We start from the raw sequence: 21,615 nt of genomic DNA on the forward strand, positions 1-21,615 counted from the left end.
GGTAGTTATTCTGTGGTATACTGTTTAAATATCTAATAAATTATGTTTTAGTTTTAATTCACCTTATTGCACCCGTCTATAAAAACAACATCATAGTAATATGAATTATTCATTATCCTTTAACGAAAATGCAAACAAAAAAATAAGTTGTGGCATTTTACTGTAATTTTACACAAGTAAAATGAATTCCTGTAAAGATATTTTAAAATATCTGTAATTATCGATATTCAAAAATTAATTCTGATCCTCATTAAATCAATTCCTGCGCTTTTGTTCCTTAATGAGAGAGTGTGTATGCGTGTGTGTGTGTGTGTGTTTAAGTGTGAGTGTGATTTGTGTGAAGTTACTCCGTGACGAGGGCGACGCCTCTTTTCATATCTGGAGCCTATCGCGTCCCCCTCGCGCGCACCAGACACACCTCCAAAATATGACCACTTATACTAAATGTATATATCACATGCAGGTTAGAGGAGTCAGCCCGGGTCTGGGTCACTGGTAGCGACTCCACACGTCACAATAAGACAAGACAACAAGACAATCAGCATCATCACCGCCACCATCATCATCATCATCATCATCTGCTCGGGTAATAAAGAAAGTTTAAAGAGACAGACAGAGGAGAGTCCACTGAGTCTTTATATGATTTGACTTGACGCCACAGTTTAAAGTTGGTGGCATGACAGAGCGCTGCGTCCTGGCAGAGGAGCAGAGTCCACGCTGTGTTGTTTTGTGATTTTTCTTCTTTTTTTCTTATTGTACATGCTCTTATTTGACTGGACGCACGAGTGGAGACTTATGACATTACGCACAGACCGGGGAGAGCGGGGCTGCAAATGGGCGGCATAGGTGGCAACCTCTACCTCAGCATGTTGAATGGGGCTGAAACGCAAACTTTCGGAAAGAACACCGACATCATCAGCAGTCACCTCCACCACCACCACCACCACCGCGGCAGCAGCAGCAGCAGCAGCAGCAGCAGCAAGGATCTAGCCGAGTTCAAAATGGGGATTCAGGACGCCAGGTTTTACTACCCGGACTCGGTCCAGAGCGGCCAGGACACTCTGGCTCTGCCGTACCACCACTCGGAGCAGGCGGTGGGGGGCTACGGAGCGGCGCAGCCCGGCAGGTTTTACGCACAGACCCTCAGCAGCTGCCCGTACGGCGGCGTGCGGTCGCCGCCGAGGAGCGCGGCCGGGCAGGGTTACATCCCCACGGCGGCAGGAGAGTTCCCCACGGGCGCTAAAGACGTGTACTCCTCCTCGTCTCCGGAGAATTACGCCGCCAGCTTTCAGCACGGCTACCAGCGGCCGCCTCTCTACCCTCTACCTGGGCTACAGGTGAGCGGGAAGACGCAGGCTCTGCTCAATAACTACCCGCTATGGGCCAAGTTCCACAAGTTCCAAACCGAGATGATAATCACCAAACAGGGGAGGTAAGTCTCACTTGATCATTCCAGAGCTTTTCTCTTTTCTCTCTCTTATCCCCCCCACCCCCTAACACCAGTAAAAACCCACAGACTAGACCACTCGTCTAGATCTGGTTTTGGCTGCGAAAAGGCTGAGAAATTACGCACCGCTGTCCTTTTGGGTTTTGCATACTTACTAATTTATGCTGCCAGTCTGCATGGCGAACACACACATCAACAGTTCAACTTGTGTTAATTTAACTTAAAAAAAAAACAAAACAAAACAAAACAAAAAACAGCCTTTAAAGAATTAAACAACATCTTGTGTCAGTGTCTGTGAGAGCAGGTCACAGGTCAGCGCTGTTTTGACTCCTGTTTACTACGGAAATCTGCAGGTATCACACCGACACTTCACTGATCAGCTGACAGCTTTGAGTTTGGAGTTGACAAGGTGATAATAGTGGGAATAGTGACCTCTGACCTCCATCTCAATTTTGGGCACAATTAAGGTGGATTTTTACACTTTTGGTTTTACGCACAATTTCGCTGCAGAGCTGAGTCACAAAGAGTTAAATTAACAAGAAACTTCCGCTTTTTTTATTTACTTAAGTTAATTGAGTATAATTCTAAAAAAAAACATGGAAATAATTTATTATAAAAACACATATTTTTGCTTTTCTAACTTTGTTATGCAAAAAAAAAAAAAACATCGCATCGAAATTTTGCTTCAGGCTCAAGTTGCTGACGCGCCAGAGAAATGACGGTGGTGATGATGGAGACACCTGAGCTTGACCTCAGCGGCCAGCGGGGTCTCCTTTATAGTCTGACACACAGCAGGGGGTCACTCACTTACATTTGGTTCATTTTTGCAGAGAGATAAACTCACAGTTTTACTTTCAATTCACACTGGAAGCTGCTGTTTGTTACCGGGTAAACTGCTCTGCTTCCCCAATGCGCTTCAATAATAGAAGAAGGAGGGGGAGAAGGAAAAAAACGTGTGATTTTAATATTTATTAGCTGGAAGAAAAAACAATCTGTGACTAACTTTCCTGTGGCTGTGAGAATTTTTCAAAAACAAGAGGTGATAAAGAGATAAACTGTCTATTTTTTTGATAATTAAAACCTCAGCGCTGTATCTCATGTCGGTGGCTTTTGGAAACGAGAGCGAAACTGAGATATAAAATGACAGGTAATATTAATATTATTAATAATAAATAACAACAGTGCAAGATGCCAAAAGTGTGGTGGCAGAGCTCTCGGGGGAGATTTATAGGAAGAGGGGGCGGTGTGGGGAGTGGAGGGTGGAGGTGAGATGGGTCAGCGAGCATTAAGACGCAGTCATCACGTCGATGGGGATTAATTCACTAATACAGCGCCTTGCTCGTGTTTGACAGAAGGTTTGAGGCCGCGGGTTTCTCATGGCGCGGATCTGTGCACGGAGCGCGAGCCGCTGTCACAGAGGAGGACACTGATATTTCCACTGACTTCACTCGGCTTGTCAGCTGCTGAGCACCGCAGCTTTTATTAAAGTGACACCAGATTTAAAAGAAAAAGAGGAGAAAAGGAAAAAAATTATAATTATAAAACAAAACAACCCAAAAAAAAAAAATCTCAGAATTAAAAAAGAACAACAACCTTTTTTCTTGTGTTTTCTCTAGTGTTTCTTCTAACTCTTTAGCAGCTGCAGCAGGTTCCTGTCTCACTCAATTCCCCTTTGACCTGCAGAGTCTCATTGACTTTCTAGTTGACTCCTGGAGATACTACACCTGCTGCCAGGGCTATTCTCATTCTCATTGCACTTTGATGACTTCATTTGAAGTTGCAAAGTAGTTTCTGCAGATTTTTTTTTTTTTTGTTAAACCATAATTAAAAAATATTGCAGGCTGCCCTTAGCTCGGCTCCATTGGTGCATAAAGCAAGCAGCGTATTTAAGATTTGAAGGCGCGTGCATTCATTTTGTGAAGTTTTAGCAAAAGTTTAATGTAGCTTGTGTTGTTAATTTGTGTTTTTATTGTGCTTCCAAGTGTGTTTGTGTGTGTGTGTGTGTGTGTGTGTGTGTGTGTGTGTGTGTGTGTGTGTGTGTGTGTGTGAGTGTGTGAGTGTGTGTTCTGTCACGTCACCAGCCCTGGCAGGATGCACTGTAAAGCAGAACAAAAAAAAAAGTAGCTGTCTCATCTAATTAAACATTTCTTATCATTTTATCGTTTTTTCCATCTGTCTTCAAAGCAAAAGATAAGACATGACACACACATACACACACATACACAGACACACACTTGCTAGACTTTTCTGTGCACAGCAGTGTTAAATACTACCACAATAATAACATGATCGGTGAAAGGGGCGCGGAGGTGTTATCCTTCCACATGCAACAAAAAAGCAAAATTTTCATGTTGCGCAAAAACCACAAACCTCATATTACGAAAATGTCAAATCCTCCCAATGAAAATGGCATTTTTCTTTTTTTTGTTTGTTTCTTTTTCACTTTTATCTCAGGTCCCTCCCTGACCTGCACAGTTGCAATAAGCGCTGAAGAAGCTGCACTATGATGGAGACTCTTTTCTTTCTTTTTCTTTTTTTTTAAAACTTTTAACAACATAACAAAAACTCCCTGAAGTGGAGGAAAGAAAAAGACGGTTTTTCAATATCAGAGAGGCAGAATCCTGAGTTCAGGCTCCCACTGTAATATTTTTTTAGAGAGGTATAAGTCTGAGGGTCTGCAATGTTCATCAAAACCCAGGTTTCTATGAGAAAGGGTGAGAGGAGCTGCAGAGTGCAGAGCAGAGAGCAGGGTCAAACACCACCGAGCCTTTAGATGGCCACGCTGAGAAGCTGAGGCATCTTTGAAGTTCAGGAAGTCAGAGACTAGATTCTCTCTCTCTCTCTTTTTCTTTTTTTTCTTCTTCAGCCTGCACTAGATGTTGGCTGCACACACAGCACAGCCCCTACTGATCTCTTTAGAAGTTTTTTTTTGCTCGTGTATACCACACCTGGGCTTTGAAATCTGGAGACATTTTTATGGGTCTGAGGCAAAAAGAGGAGGAGGAGGAGGAGGAGGAGGAAGGAGGAGGAGGAGGAGGAGGAGGGGAGTGCGTGAATTCATCTACACTTCTCATGAGCTAAATTCAGATCACCACACTAGTTGATACCATTTCAGGGCCCAGTACACATGCACAGGCTGCGTTTTGACTATATAGCACAGTAAGGCAGAGTTCACCGAGGCTGCACACAAAACAACACAACACAACACAACGTCGTGCAGCGTCGAGGCTGAAAGACATCATTTGACGTCCAACAAATCAGTGGTAGAGAAACATGAAAACCGAAGCTTCTTAGATGCAAAATAATGGGATTTTCTAGTTTAGTAATAAAACTAAAAAAGTGACTAAAACTGAAAAGAGAAAGAGAAACTTTTTTTTTTTTTACCTTATTCATTTCTCTGACCAATGTGCTGATCCTACACCTGGGGACTGAGTGCTGGGGTGAGTTCAGACATGAGTCAAGAGGAGAAACTTTTCCTTGCGGTGGTTTTTTGTGGGGACTTTTTTTTTATTTAATCTGGAAAATAACAAATCATATATAGATTAATCAAAGAAAATCTTATGAGTGATCAAAGCCTCAAGTCAATCGGTCAATAAGCCACAGATAAAGCTAATTAAAGCTCCGTCTGAATGCGCTGTGTACGTGTTCTAGGAAGGAGATAGGACTCAGTGGGTCTTACCATACAAATCAGCTTTCAGGAAAATAAAACAGAGCTCGACTTCAGCGTCAGAGGAATCATGCTCATGTGCTTTCTCTGCTCCACTGAGTCCACGAGGTGACACTTATCAGTCTGGTAGTTTTTCTTGAGAGGAAATCACTCTTTCATTTATTTGGCTCCCAAGAATAGAAGCTACTTAGAACAAAGTACCGCCATGAGTCGAGTCGGTGAGGGGCAAGTTTCCTCCTCACCACAAACAACAACAACAAAAAAAAACACAGAATCAACATCACACAAATCAACATGAAGGACTGCAGCTGCTTCGTCGAATACAAAAGTGAAACATTCTCTACATTTATATAAACTTTATAAACAATCGAGTTTCTTTCCAGAGTAGGTTTGTGTCAGATATATCACTTCACATCACCGAGGAAATGAGAGAGAGTGGGTGTTTTCTCTCTACGGTGGCTGCCACAGACCTTTCAGTACAGTGCTGCTGTGCATGTCACTGATCATCATCAAGTCAAAGAACTTCATTCATTATCATCAATCAACATTACAAGATGCTGTTTTTAGGAATGTTTGGAAGTCTTATGCATTAACTCTTTCTCTCTCTCTCTCTATCTATCCATCTCTCTCTCTGTGTCTCTCTCTGAAAGCAGAAGTGCGACTATTTCAAGGTTTTGGCACTATGACTTGTTACTTCCTGTTCAGCTGTTTATGTGTTAATATGCAGCTTTTCGCAGAAACATCTTCTGCCAATATTCTTCAGACAGCTAAACAAGCACTTCCTCTACCATGTTATCACCTCCACTAATAAGTCAGCGGTGAACTCCACACACAGGCCACAGGCCCATTCCTACTGTTGTTGTTGCTCCACATTTGGTTTTAAGAGAGCGTTAATAAAAAACCTTGAGCCTGATAAGGACTGAAAAACAGCCCTGCAGCAGTTTTTTTTAATTTTTTTTAATTAATGGTAACAAATCTCTTAAAAAACTAACAATTAATTGATCCGACTAACAGGTGTGTGTTTCCAAAGCCTCGTATATCTCATCCCTCTGAGCAATAGAGCTCCACCGATGATTGGAAACTAATAGAAATACATCACTGCTGAACTGGGTGACATGTTCCCTTATTAACATGAGCACACAGACACACTGTAGTTGATTTTGACTCACCGTCTTGCTGCTGAAAGCACCGTTAGAGCACAAAATGTGAATTAAAATAGACTCTATTTAATGCATTGTTTGCTATTAAGAAAAATGAATCTGTATATTTACATTACATCCTCACTATATGAACAAGCAGCCATGTGGTGTTATGGACCAGCAGTCAGGCCTGGTTTTAGGGGTTTTCATAGGATTTGATGACGCTGCTGTTGATAATAAAATAGAATAACACCAGTCTTATCCTTTATGAGGCATGAAGAAGCATGAAACATGCGCTGCAGAAACGAAATTTCGACGTCTCCGGTGGCAGAATTTTCTGTGAAATAAGTCGGCACAGGGGCGAGCGTGCCTGCGTGTTGCAGAGTGCTTGTGTCCGGCAGCAGCTGTAGACTGGCATGTTTTCGTCACAGATGATCAAGCGTACACACGGTGACAAAAACTGGACCTGAACTCCTGTCCGGATGAATCAGCGGGTGCGCTCATGTAGAAAAGTCCTCTCCCTGGTGAATATCCAGTTCCTTTCCCTTTCTCTCCAGCCGCTGCCTTGCATCCCCAGGACAAACCCCTCCACCCCTCCACCTCTCCCTCCCCTCACTCCACCCTCTGCTCTTTCCTTTTCCCCTTTCTCTAACCTCTGTTTCCCCCCCGCGGTTTCCCCTCCCGCGCCCTCTGTCTACGCAAACCCAACCAACCCCCCTTCTTCTTCTTCCTCCTCTCTCCCCAACATTCACTCAGTTTATTTTGATTTTTTTTTTTTTTTGCTTTTAAATGTCACCACCAGCGGTACTGTCTCTGTATTACTGGCTGGTTCACCACACTCATCTGTTTCTATGGTGTTTTGTCTGCAAAAAGACTACAGTTATGAGTATTCATGTGCGTATATACCTGGATTGGGCCGAGGGAGTGCCAGCCTTTTGTCATTACTGTCAAGTTTCCATTGAATCAGAGGTGGCACACTGGCAGGTTGGTTATAAGGGAGTCTGTCTGCTATAGCTGCAGAGCTGCTGGTTTGATTCCCACTGGTGTCCAAGGCAAGGCAAGCCAGTCCACGAATCTGTGCTCCAGCCAGTTGTGAAATCATCTGCTAAGAAAGAGCACACACACTTCAGTCTTCCTTATAATTACAGCCACATAAAACTAAAATAACACATGAGGCACTCTGTAGGTAGAAACTGCACCCTGCCACCGCCAACACCACACTGACAATACCTAAACGCCAACATGTGTTTTGTGTTTTTCAGCTTCTCTTGATGAACTCTGAACATAAAACCCGAGACGCCGCCCCCACATGCAAATACCCCTCTGTGTTGTGTTTTCTATGGGTTCCCCCCTTTGTCAAGTACTGATTTCCTATAAAAGCTCTAGTATAAGTGAATCGACAATATCAGTAGAGCAAAAAAAAAAAAACGTCAACTACTCATCCACTTTCTAGATCACTCTCGCAGCGTAGGTGGGTTCTTCTGCCATTGCTGAACAGCCGAGTTTCTGTTTTCACTTGTATTAAAACGCGGCAGTGGAAGAAGAGCCCTGTCACCTGTTCTTTGCGAGCCACTAAAGAGCTGCTGCCACGATTGTGTTTCACCCAGAACTATGATTGATTGTTAAACCGGACTCGCCATGTAGCCAGAAAGACCCAACTGGGACCGGGCGGAGGAGGGTTTTGTCTTACCACTGAAGGTTGAGGAGAAGGGTGTGTGTGTGTCTGTATGTGTGTGTGTGCTCAGTCCACAAGAATAAAGAGCCGCCATTGAAACGCACAAAACAGAATCTATATTCATGAATATTTTGGAGTTTGCATCACATAATTCAAGCATATCCGGTTTAATAAAATGAAAAAAACAAGGAGATAATGGTTTCAATATAAGGAGGTAAAGATTTCTACAGCTTCGTTAATGTATGAGTGAATACATGAGTCGTATCGGTCGATCTGGGTATCGTTTCATTATCAGTGTGTATAGATAACTGATTAAAAAATTAATTTCAAAAACTGTGCTCTGTAGTTTTGAGCCCTACTCAAATAGGAGGAAATAGTGAACAGGAGACTTTACTTTCAACTGCAGTTTAATACAGATCTAGTGCAGAGGATGGGTGTGTGTATGTGTGTGTGTGTGTGTGTGTGTGTGTGTGTGTGGTGGGGGGAGTCAATATAAACTACACTGGTGTGTGTTTATGGTAATGTTGGAACGTGTCATTTTGCACAACGACAGCGCTCTGTGGTACAGAGGAATAAAAACATGCATGATACTTAAGATAAAATTCATTTTTTGTTATTTATTAGCGATAGAAAAAAAATATGTAAAATTACCAGCCTTTAAATGTTGCCAAAAGAAAAGGGGCATTATAAGAATGAACACAGACTAAATTATGAATTACATCAGCCAATATGCGATTAAATAGTACGTTTAGTGTTCGATACTCACACTGAAGGTGACACACACCCACAAAAGGAAAAAACTGACGTAATATCTGGATGACTTTGTGAGTTTCTTCTATTTAACGGATTTCTTTTTTTTTTTTTTTTTACTGTTCAAGCAAAACTGTGTAGAAAGACACATAAACACTGTTGTAGGAGGAACGGGCCCTGCAGGTGTGCCACCAGTCTGCTGACAGACTGTAACCTCCGACACGTTGTCTCGCTGCTTTTTACACCGCTAAATGACCAAGTAGCTGCAGGGATGACACACTGAATTTAAATGAGATGAATTTCCATCCAGACGTGACGATAGTTGTTGCAAGTTCAAGCCGAAGCAACACAACACTACACGTCTCTTCTCTTTCTTCTCCTTCTTCTCTAGAAAATGGTTTATCAAACCAATGTATCTCTTTGTGGCGCTATATGTTGTTCTGTATCACAGCAACAGCATGTTAGTGTATTTACAGCAGTGATCAAACTATCCATAGATCGTATCTTATTGCACCGACGCCAAAACATTTTAGGAATAGTGCAGAAAAGTGCATTTCTGATAAGAGTAGGAATTTTTCTTCTTCTTTGTGTACACTCATTTCAGCCCTGAAATGTACACAACAAAGTCACCACCACTACCTTTCGTATCTTTATCACTCAGTCTCTCTTAACAGATGCACGCGAACTCCTCACTGGGGGAACAAAAAACATGTAGCTGTGCTGCAAAAAGTGCTACAACCAGGACATACAGAAGTAGAAAATAAAAACTCAATCACAGGGACGGGTTGGGTGTATTTGCTCCATAGCCTCGGGTGCTGTTAGCCAGTGTAAAACAGCTGGGCCAGAATGTCAAACATGTTGCCCTGATTTATTAACACCAACTACACTCTGGTGACCTCATATAGACCCAGACTGCAGCGCACATTCACATGTAGTTGTGTATTTACTCGACCAGACACACACACACACACACTTCACTGTCTTCTCATTTAAAGAAATAGTTTTGCAGAGAAAGCATAAATTGATATAAAACCGCCAAAATAAAGTGAAGCTAGGCTAGCTTTGACTAACATTCACACTACTGAGTTTTAGTTTTAAAACGCACCTTTTTTGTGGATATGAATTATAAATGTCACTCACCTTGTTGTCCTTTTTAATTACAGCTGTTGCGCAGATAAATTGCGCAATTATTTTTAACACTAAAACCGACTTTTCTGCTTTTCTAGCTTGTAGAAGCAGCCAGAGCCATAGCAGCTGTACTTCCTGTTTACACTGGTTTGCGTACGTCAACGGTCACGTGATATGCGTTCCCGGAAGTGGAGCGAAAACGGTCGTATTTACCAAAGATTTACCTTTTAAAATAGTAAACTTACGGTAAATAAAAATGGAAAAATTGAGTACATTTAACTTAAATATTAGGATAATGAAACAAATAACTCAAAGAAATCCTCACGTTTTAAGTGGAAGTTTAAATGGAAAAACGTAGTAGGCTAGTTTGGATGTAGCATTAGCTTAGCTTAAAATACAGGAAGTAGGTGAAAACAGCTAGCTCACCTTCATTTTTTTTTCTTTTTATATTTCGGTGTTTGTAGGTGTTAATTTCAGAACTTCTAGTGTTTTGTGGCCTCGACTTTAAAATATCTCAACAATTATTGATTGCCAAGGCATTTTGCACATTGGATGATGCTGTTTGTTGCTCTGTAATAAGGTATGAGCTCCTACTCTACATGGTTGATAAGGCAGGAGCAGTAAGTGCTTCTCTGTGAGCACTGCATGCACTTTACTGTATATATAACTATGCCACTGTAGCATGTCACAAATGTCCATCTGTCGTGGTACGTTTGTCGCTTTGTGTGTTCTGCGTCCATGTCTTATATTTGTGCATCTAATTTTTCCCTGTGTTCAACCCAGCCTCTCTCTCTCACTCCTTCTCTGGGTTGAAGTGTCCGGGGAAAACCCTGAACTCCCGGTTACCCCGTCTCACTGAAGTCCTCTGTGATCAAAATGAGTTCAATATGTAAAGCTCCTGCAATCAGGAGCAGCTTCTAGAGCATCTTTTATTAACAGCAGCATTAAATATTCACCTACACTCTGTCTCCCCAGCTACCACACCTCCCTTTACTCTGATTCCTCAGCTGGTGAATGAACAAGAGAGGGTCTGGTTGTCAGGAGGTCCAAACGGGAATCACCTCCCTGCCTTACATCTTGCATCATTGTCCTTAAATAGCCTGGCACTTATTATATCTTCATTCACACCAGAGCTATTAGTTCATACAAATGAGGACAAACTGCACAAACGGAGCTAAATAATTTAACAGGAACTGTTGTGATAAATATGTCAGACTTGGTTTTGTCACTGTCACCTCGTTCCCTTTAATTTGCAGAATTGTGTGGATTACTTCCAAGGTTCCTGTGTTCATTAAATATACTTGTTGGAATTAACACTGCACCCTCTCAGATGCTAAATCCTGAGGATTGTTTTTTTTTTTTTGCTTTTTTTTCAGCAGGTATTGTCAATTTTTTTGTCAACTCAAACCAGGTGTACTACATTTAACAGCTGTCAACTTCTGTGTTCAGTGCCAAAAGCTTTTCATTGACACATAACTGTGTTAAAATTAAATGTAAATTAGATTTTTAAGAATGTAAATACAAGAGGAAGTCAGTGAACTTCCTCCAACATCTATATATCAATATATATCAAAGAAAATATAGAAATATGTGAACAAAAGTAGAATTAGATATCCCTAGAGCAAATAAATCTGACCAATGGTTGTATGTTTTTCTCTCTTGTGTGTTTATGCAGGAGGATGTTCCCATTTCTAAGCTTCAACATCAGTGTCCTGGAACCGTCCGCCCACTACAACGTCTACGTGGACGTGGTTCTGGCGGATCAGCACCACTGGAGGTACCAGGGCGGCAAGTGGGTCCAGTGTGGGAAAGCAGAGGGCAACATGCCAGGTACATTTGATTTTACTCAATAAAACTCACTGTCAGTCAGAATTATGATGCTAAAAAAAAAGAGCGATGTCTATCTGATAACAAAGTGTTTCAGAGTTTATGTTGCGAAAGCTGCCAGACACAAATAAAAATAATTCTGATTCACTGACAGCAGCTCTTTTATCGCTATAATCACTTGAGTCTTTTAAATTGTGGAGTAATAAAAAAGCACAGCATGCTATTTGCAGTTGAAAACATCATATCAATTACCAGAACAGTTCTTATTCCTCAATCATTTACTGAGAATTTCAGCCAAACACTGTAGGTTTGCATTCACTTACCCCCTGTGGCCATGAATTTAAATATTAAAAAAACATCCTCACATTTGTGTCTGCGGCTTCTAACAGCGAATTCTCACGCGAAAGTCGTTGACGATGAGCTGGAAATCCTGGTCAGTGAATGAGCCGGGTCTTCAGCTCAGTGCGTGCAAAATGGAAGATGTTGAGGAAGTGGTTGATTTAGCAATATTGTAGCAAACCTACATGCATACAGTAGGGAAACCAAGACGTGCATCATGATGCACAAGTATTGTGTGAGGAGGTTTCTGCGGACTCTCTGATATTTGGTTTTTGCTGTTGTTGAAGTCAGCAGCTTTGTCATACATTCTGCAGGGAGGATGCAGATGAGAAACTCATTTTTCCTGAACTTTTTCAACAATTACCGGTAGCCTTTTTTTTTCAGACACCTGCTCAACTTTTATCTTGGATGCTCTGACCAAGCCTCAGATACATTTGCATCCACTAGTAAAATAAACATTGCAATTTGGCCCTTTTTAATTTTAATTTCAGCATCTTATACTGTATAGTGCAGTGCACATTGGATGCATTTTCACAATCTAACATGTCAGAGTCTGGATCAAGTTTCTGCTACATTACAGTAACATGTTTGCAGATTCGGATCAGATGCATTTCAAGTTTGCGTGGGCTGAAAAAAGTATTTTATTTTCTGCATTAAGTAAGCTACTTATCTGATGAACTGCTTTTTAAATGTGGTGTTGTGTTATTACTTTGAGGTGATCTAATTAGTCATCAGATTCATGCTTCTTCCCATTATCTTCTGTCAATCTCTCATTTCTCCTACATCTGTAAAGACTCATCAGCAGCACATTTAACTCGTCTGTCCTCGACAGATCTCTGTTTACCTCTGCCTCCATCCACACCTCATGCTCCCTGTGCTGCCTTCCTGCATTCATTCATTCATTCATTATTTCCTGCTGTTCACACCTCAGAAGAAAAAGCAAAAGCAAGTCAACCAAGATGACATTTTGTGTGTGATTGATGATAGAAAAACCACAATTATCTAAATGAGAGAAAGTGCAAGGTGTTGTCACACATGTGCCAGGTGTTGTGGAAAGGTGACTGCTGATGTGCTACAGTTGTGGAAACTGTGGTGAAACAGCTTCTCTCAATTAGATTTAATAGTGCACTTATGTGGTGTGCACATATAAGGTTAGCAGGTCATTGTGGTGAACACTGTGAAAAATCATGGTGCTGAGATTGATTCCTGCAAAAACAATGCTTAAAAGATAAAAGGGTTGGAAGCAAGATCATCTTCCTCTGCAGAAACAGTCACTTGTTGTTTTTTTTGTTTTTTAAATATGACAGAAGAGTGGTGTTTACATCCCACTCATTCAACTGAATCAACCACATAAAAGTCGGCGGTGGTTGTGCCACAGAAAATTAAGGCAAATTGGTTCTTCTTTCTTTCTTTTCTTAAATTTGTATTGTTAATTATATAGGAAACAGTTCAAATTCATTCTGTCGTCTGTATATTAGCATTACATGGCAGGCGCTGGGAATTCTGTTGTAAAGTGTAAAAAAAAAAGTGTTTTTTTCAGATCTGACAGGGAATATTTAACACTACATATCAGTTACAGATGTACATGTGGCTCATGATTTGCTTTTTTTTTTTCACTTGCACTTGCAGGGAACAGGATGTACATGCACCCCGACTCCCCCAACACAGGAGCTCATTGGATGAGACAAGAGGTGTCGTTCAGCAAACTCAAGCTCACCAACAACAAGGGCAGCACCAACAATGTGGCACAGGTACTGTCCTTTTTATCTCCTCTCCTACTCTTTGTCTCAAATAGAGGAACCATATTAATTTTGTAGATGAAAATACAGGCACATACAGATTCCATAAATTATCTAATGGCAAAAAAAAATATCCAAAATGGCATAATCAGTATTATAGAGGAGGAGTACATGAGTGTTCATTTTCTGCATCATCTCTGTAATATGTCATAATAAGATTAAGATTAAGATTAACTTTATTGTCCCACAATGTGAGAAATTTGTTTTGGGCCATTCGCCCATGCTGCAGCCACAGTAACACAGAACATACGATAATAACAAAGAACATAATAATAAATTTTATTTAGAAAGCGCCTTTGAAGCCACTCAAGGACACTTTACAGAGGAGTGCATCAGATAAAATCATCAATAAACAACATCCAAACACAAGAAACATACAATAAACAACATTTAAAATATCAGTAAAATAAAAATATGTCAAAGTTATTCTTATTATGGGATGTGACAGTGGAAAAGTACTCTAAAATGCATGTATTGTATCTGCAACTTTCCATCCTCACACTTCACCTCCGAGTCTCTGTCGTTTTCTATTGAAGGTAGAAATTTTCTCAACTCTTCTTCCCCTTCCTCTCCTCTCCAGATGATCGTGCTGCAGTCGCTCCACAAGTATCAACCTCGTCTTCACATCGTGGAGGTGAAGGAGGACGGCTCGGAGGATCCCTTCCTGTCGGCCAAAACTCAGACCTTCATCTTCCCGGAGACGCAGTTCATCGCCGTCACCGCTTATCAGAACGCAGATGTAAGTCAGTCAACAACAACCTCAACCTCAGCTCAGTTTTTTCTGTCAATGTGGGGAGTTTGGATTTGTTATCGCTGTAAGTTACCGCCACTGACACGTAACCATAGCAACACCGTTTACACCCTGTGTTAAAAAAAAGAAAAAAACATCATGATAAGAGAGTTAGAGTTCAATGATTTATGTCAGAGCCGTGTCTCAGAGAGAAGCTTTGGTTTATGCATGCATGCATCAAAAATGCATCCACACTAATTTACATTTACGATAACCTACACTAAGTGAGTGTCAACATGTGCCGTTAACTACACAGCAGCTCGGTTCAGCTGAGAGTCACCTCACCCCAGCTGACCTGAGAACTGCAGCTCAGCCCCCGCCTCCTAGTGTGTGCTATATATCTTTAACAGCTGTTCAGATACATTGTGTGAGAGACTCTCACTCCCACTGTTTTTTATATGGTGTTGATTGCATCACTACATGTGTATGTGTCTGTGTGTTTGTGTTTCTCCTCCACAACAACAGCACAGACGACGAGAGTAGAAAGTGCATGTTAGTGTTATCCTCATTAATTATTAGTCAGTGAACTCCTCTCTTGTTGCTCACTCCTTCTCTTTTTCCCTAAGCTTACGTTCTCTCATTGCACTCCTCCTATTCCTCACGCAGATCACTCAGCTGAAAATAGACCATAACCCCTTCGCTAAAGGTTTCCGTGACAATTATGACACGTAAGTAATCAAAAAGAGAAACAAAGAAGATGTTATAGTGCCTGTTCTCTTCCCTGCTCTATGAGTTTTACTATTTTGGTTTTTGTATGTTTTGCTATATTGTTTTCCCCTTGTATGTATATATTTATTGATTCTTAATTGTATTTTATAAGTGGTGTATTGTGTCATGTGTGTCTGTGCTGTCTACTGTATGATTGTATCTGTGTGTTGTGACTGTATTAGTTGTTTTTGTTCTACTTTTCCTTGATGACTTGGAAGAATATAATAGTCAATTCTGACTGAATGTTTGGACTCCAGGAAGAATAGCTATGCTAATGTGCTGGTGCTAATGGAGATCCAATAAATGAAATGAAATGAAATGAAATGAAGATATCTTGATATAAACCTTAATAACTGTACTGTTTTTAAACGCTCTGTGTGCTCCTGTGATATTAGAATTTGCAATTACAGCTGTGCTCGAGTGTGCTGCAATGACAGGGTGTGAGGGGCTGTGAGATGTTTGATAGATAGTTTGAGGTTTGGGCAGGAAATAACACCTTCTTTTTTTTCCTTTTCTTCTCACACTCTCTTCTCTTCCCCTTCCCCTCCTCCTCCTCCTCCTACCTATAGGCTGTACGCTCCTCCCGACTCTGATCGCCTCACCCCCTCCCCCACAGAGAGCCAGCAGCTGCTGCCGGGGAGCTGCTACACGCAGGGCTACCTCTCCGAGCAGTACATGAGCCCCCTGCCCCAGAGCCGCTTCTACGGCCGCGAGCCCATCGGCCTCGGCCAGCAGCACAAAGACCCGTCGTCCTCCAGTCCCAGCCCCCACAGCCGCTGGTACTTGCCCCCCCAGCAGGGCGTGGTGGGCCCCAACCGGCTGGAGTTCGCCTCTTCTTACGAGGGCGACTTCTCCGGAAACGGTTTCTACAAGCCCTTCCCCCTGCAGACGTCGGCTCACCACGCCCTCAGCTACTACCCCGAGCATCCTTTCGCCTCCACCAGCGTGTCCGTATCGGGGGCAACTTCAGCAGCGGGATGGAGCACCAGCCGGCCCACCCCTCAGTACCTCAGCCACCCCAGCAAACCCGGCGCCCACCCCCCCAGTCTGGGCTGGTTCAGGCCCATATCGTCGTCTTCCTCCTCCTCGTCCTCCTCCACGTCGCCGGGCAACCACAGGCTGCACCCGCCTCCCTCCTCCTCCTCGCTCCTCGAGCCGCTGCCGTCGTCGCTGCTGCAGCAGGACAAGCCCAAAGACAGTGTGGGGGGGGGAGCAGCGGCGGTGGTGGTGGTGGGGGGAGGAGGAGGAGGAGGAGAGGACGGCTGGCTGGAAACCTCGGTGAAATCAGCAGACTCTGCCGACTCGGGCCTGTTTGAGGGCAGCGTGGGGGCGGGCGACAACAAGAAGAGGAGAGTGTCGCCGTACACGTCCAGCACCGAAAACTCCCCGCCCCCGCGCAGCAGCGGTGGTGGAGACGTCTGCGAGAAGGACACCAACAGCAACGCAGACTACTATGGCTATTACACCCACTGAACTGAAGACCTCAACGCAACGACAACATCGCCACAGTCTCTCTCTTCCCACCAGCGTCTTCCCACACCGCGGTCTGTCTCTCTGTCTGTCTGTCTGTCTGTCCTGTCCAGTCCGGCTCAGGTGCTGCTGCAGACAAAATACCAGAACAGAACATGCAAACCTCATCATCTACTGCCGCTCCACACCAACCAACCAACCAACCGCACGGTCCACTCCACACACACAACAGAGCGTGGCCGGCCTCTCTGTGAAGTGAAGTTCCCTTTCAAAAGTGTCAAACGATTACAGGAGGAGGAGGAACTTTTCAAGGTTACTGTCAAACTCAAAGTGTTGAACAAACAAGGAGCGGATGTGACTGGGTGCCGCTTGCTGCCCTGGAGTCACATAAACACCAAACAGACACACGGACCTGTGACTTACGCCTTTGAAACATCTGGAGATTTGAAAAAAACAAACAAAAAAAACAAAACAAAAAAAACATCTGCATATCTTTTTTGCTGACAGACGCCTGCAGGGATTGTCTGTTCTCTCTGCATCAAACACTCTCTCTGTCTCCTTCGCTCTCCGTCTGTCTCTTCCTTCTCACACTCAGCCCTTCACACTTACTCTAAATATGCTCACGTTCATTTCCCCCCCTCCACCCTCTTCCCCTGATCAATGTGAAGATGAAATTACATTTAACTCTCTGCAGCCTCCTCCTCCTTCTCCTCCTCCTCCGGATTCGGCACCAAGTCATTCACAGCTGCAGCGCCCACTAGTGGCGGCTCAGTGCGGAGGCCCAGAGTGTCTGATTGAGCCGGTGTCAGGGGGTTAAGAGAGCTTAGCAAAGCACATGCTCTGAAGTAAGGCCGCTAATCTGCCTCAACCCTGCGAGGACAATCTATTGCGTGTATTTTCTGTGTGAGTGTGAGTGTGTGTGTGTGTGTGTGTGTGTGTGTGTGTGTGTGTGTGTGTGTGTGTGTTGCTGTTAAGTAAAATCAGCAAACACGGCAGAAACAACCAACTGGAGGCAATCAAATCAAGGTTTCTATGAATTACTGATGCGGGATTATAGTTTACATTTACAACAGCAACACACTGCCCACCGGGGTCACTCACAGGGAGAAGCAGAGTCGTCAAATCTGTGTCTAGTAGCAGTTTTATGACCATGAAACGCTCGTTAATATGATAAAAATCTAAAAAGTTTTATCTGCTCATGATCCAAAATGAGCCAAACCTCAGAAACCAGATGTCTAAAGGGAGTCTACTTCATCAGAGCTGCACTGATTTGTCATTTAATCAATTAAAGAATTAATTATCTTTCATTTTTAAGACGGTTTCAGGCTCAGATGTGAGGATTTGATGGTTTGTCATGACAGTAAAATGAACCTGTTTGTGGTTTTGGATAAAAAGAGACATCTGAAGACATCACCAGGCCAGGAGGAAGTTTGAATCACCATAATTATAGCAACGTTTTCTATTACCTATTATAACAAAATAAGGAGATTCAATTATGGGATTAATCAATTATGGGAATAATTCTAAATGGCTCACAAACATCTCACAGTGTAACAGATGTGGTCTTCTTCCTCTTCTCCAGCCTGGTACAGTCTTCAGTGTGGACCACGTAAAGGTTCACATGTGGAGGAATTAAAAAAACAAACAAAAAAACACTTTAACTAACATTTTGTCAGGAAAAAGGCAAAAAAAACAAACATTTGTCAACATTTGTCCAACCTCCAGGATAAACACTTGTTTTCTCTTGTTTGTTTACATGAAAACTCCACCGGGCACCTTTACGTTTGGCTATGTATGTGTGAATTATTCAGATCAAAATTATAAAATTTGAGGTCAACATTTGGTAACACACACAAAAAAAAGGAAACATGCAAGTGCGAGACGACAGTCATCGTGTACATCCGTTTTAAGGTTTATCTCAACCAGCTTCATGTTTATTTAAAGTCACAGATGAGCAGACTGGCTGATGTTGTTATGTAGTTTGTTGCCCGTAAAGTAAATCGAGGCCAGCTCCACACACACACACACACACACACACCGCCCGCTCTGATAGAGTCAAACAAGCATCACTGTAGAGAAAAAAAAAAAAAAAAAAGGCTCAACCCTCTGCTACAATCAGTCGATTTGAAAACGCTTCTGTCACCATACGGCTCAATCAAGCCCAGGATCAATAAGAGCATTGATAACAGTGCAGCTGGAAAACAGTATTGGCCGAGGGAAGTGTGCCAGCTCTAAACACAAACACAACCCACCACCACCGCTACTACCACTGGTGCACATGAACCAGATTAGATCAGATGAGACCACAACTGGTATAATCTATAAATATAATAAATGTCAGTGCATCAATAATTCATGCTCATTTTAAAAAAAACAACAACAAAGTTTCTCACTGATCCTGGATCAGATCCTCACCCAGTTCTCTGCAGCAGAGTCGCAGCAGAGCAGCAGCAGCAGTGGTGAAAGTGGGTCATTCAGTGCAGCCAAACAGGTAAACAGACAAGGCCCTGTCACCCTCAGACCTCCATGAACAGGAAGCACAAAGTGACCAGACAGACACTCTGAACCCCCCCCCCAACCCCCCCCCCCCCCCCCCCCCCTCCCCACTACCACCAGTCCACTGTCCCATCATGTGGTGACACTGGTTGACAGAGGCCCGGCTCCCCCGGCCTGGTGACAGAAATGAAGAGTGAGGCCGCAGTCGGCGCTGATCAGAGATCTGCTCCTCATTCCTCACCAGGTGTGCTAATGGCCTCAGACAACACTGGGGGCGACAGGCAGAAAGGCAGCAAGGCAGCCAGGCAGGCCGGCGCTCAGTCAGAGGAGAAGGAGCAGGGTCACTTTAGTCTCCTCCATGGGAGAGAGAGAGATGAAAAGATGATGAAAACAGTTTATAAATTGTCTTGTGTTTACAGAAGAAAAAAGAAAATCACATTGAAAGATACAGTTTGATATTTTGAGCTGCTCTAAAAATGGAGCCAGAGCCAGTAGCTGCTAAGATTAGCATTAAAGCTACAAAAATGCTAACCTAGTTTGCTCTCCAAGACAGAATGAGGCACATAAAATACAATAAATTGACAATTTTACACGTATGTTTTTGTACAGATCAAACAAACTCCATCTACTGTGTTAATCTGTGAGCTTTAGAGGTGTTGCTAGGCAGGATTTGTTACCTCCAGACAGACTTGTAGCTTCACCTTTGTCATACAGTTTCCAAAATTTCAAACAGTTCCTTCATATAAGCAGAAAACCTTAAATACATTATGGAACTAGATGCCAATAAGCATTTTTATACATATGGGTAAATAGAGCTAACAGCTTTGGGCGCCACTAAAAACTAAATTTGAGGGATAGCGACCTGGGGGGAGTTAAGAAATGTAGGCTACATTTTCGGAGTCTGAAACTAGAAAAATGACTCTAATGAAGGAGTCTCTGTCCTTGAACAAGCATTTAGACCTTTAATGTTGAGAAATGAATTCATAAGGTATGAATTTTACCCTTTTATTTTGGTCACTGTCTGGTCACTTTTTTGTGCCACTTTATGCAGGATCTATCTCTTTATGTTGTAAAATCCTGGCCTTATTTCACATGTAGACCCTCTGTAGTCAAACTTTTCTTTTTACTGAGCCGATTTTAAATACAAGTGTTGTTTGAAGGCTGGGACTTACACTGGAGTTAAAGATAATCAACAACATGATGCAAATAAGATGTAAAAAAAAAAGAATCTCTCCTCTGCAGCACTTGGTCTTAAAAATGATGTCGATGCAAAAAAGGGACAAACTGTGTGACAGTTCAGTCCTTTTACCTGAGCATTTAAATAATTTAAAGTTAAATGATGATGAAATGTTAATTTTATGCTGCAAAGAGAATGATGGATATATTGTATGATGAAAAATGAAAAATAATGTATGTTGCTTGTGTAACATTTCCAAAAGTTGTACCGTTTAATGTTTATGTTGACATCTGTCACAGAAAGATGACATCAATGATGATGATTCTTGATGAACCTTAGCTAATGAAGGTGAACAATGGACAATTCTTGTTTCAAGTGCAATTAATAGAAAGAAAAATACCGTTTAGATTTGAAGGTGGCATTTTAAAAACAAAAATGTCAGTTCATTATTTATTCTATGTGCTGTGGTTTGTTGCGTGCTACTCTCAGTGACCCTGCACCTACAGGAGTGCAACATCTCACACCAAACAGCAGCAATGAAAAAGGAAAATGAAAAAGAAAAAGCTCTCACACGCCTCAGGAACGACCCCTGCTGGAAAATCTCAGCTATTACAACCTTACAACTTCAGCCAGTGACCCACAACTCCCTGCTGTTACCTCCATCTCCAGTGACTCTGTGTTTCCCCTGAACACACTGAAGACCATGTGTGTGTGTGTGTGAGAGAGAGAGAGTGTGTGTGTGTGGGAGATTCATTCATTTCCAGAGATTTTACTGTATAGTGTAGTAATAGAGGAGGGAAGTCCGGAGGGGAGCGAGCGAGCGAGCAGGCTGAACAACAAGCATGTTTTTTTTGTTTTTTTTTCGTGTGTGTGAATCATGTGCACAGTCTGTGTCAAGGGAGCAATAATCCTCCTTTGACTCTTTCATTGAGAGCTTATAAATTCAGAAACAAATAAGAGATGAAGAGTTCTGAGGGGGAAACTGTTATTTATTAAAGGTGGCTTAATTGTGTAATGTACTGTTGTTTTTTTATTCATGAAATTAAAGCTTACACATGACAAATCTCCACTGGTTTCATGTGTTCAGTGTGGGAAGACTTGTTATTTTCAAATTGTGCATTAATAAATTAATCAAAATAAATACATTTCCACACAGTTGTGATATTAACAGTTTTAATGTACTGTATAAATACAGTATTTACA

At 42.3% G+C, this 21,615-nt stretch overlaps 1 protein-coding gene across 1 annotated transcript; it reads left to right on the forward strand.

The window, feature by feature from the left end:
* The first annotated feature begins 465 nt into the window (after positions 1 to 465).
* Positions 466 to 21,477, forward strand: tbx21 (T-box transcription factor 21). Its single transcript, XM_085761202.1, has 6 exons — positions 466 to 1,432; positions 11,482 to 11,636; positions 13,602 to 13,723; positions 14,352 to 14,510; positions 15,168 to 15,229; positions 15,839 to 21,477. The coding sequence occupies exons 1-6, from the start codon at positions 834 to 836 to the stop codon at positions 16,740 to 16,742; spliced, it is 2,001 nt and encodes a 666-aa protein (XP_085617328.1). The 5' UTR covers positions 466 to 833; the 3' UTR covers positions 16,743 to 21,477.
* Positions 21,478 to 21,615: the final 138 nt, after the last annotated feature.

The sequence above is a fragment of the Trachurus japonicus genome, chromosome 19 (assembly GCF_045865225.1).
Source record: "Trachurus japonicus isolate A0001 chromosome 19, Traja_1.0".
Classification (NCBI taxonomy): Eukaryota; Metazoa; Chordata; class Actinopteri; order Carangiformes; family Carangidae; genus Trachurus; species Trachurus japonicus.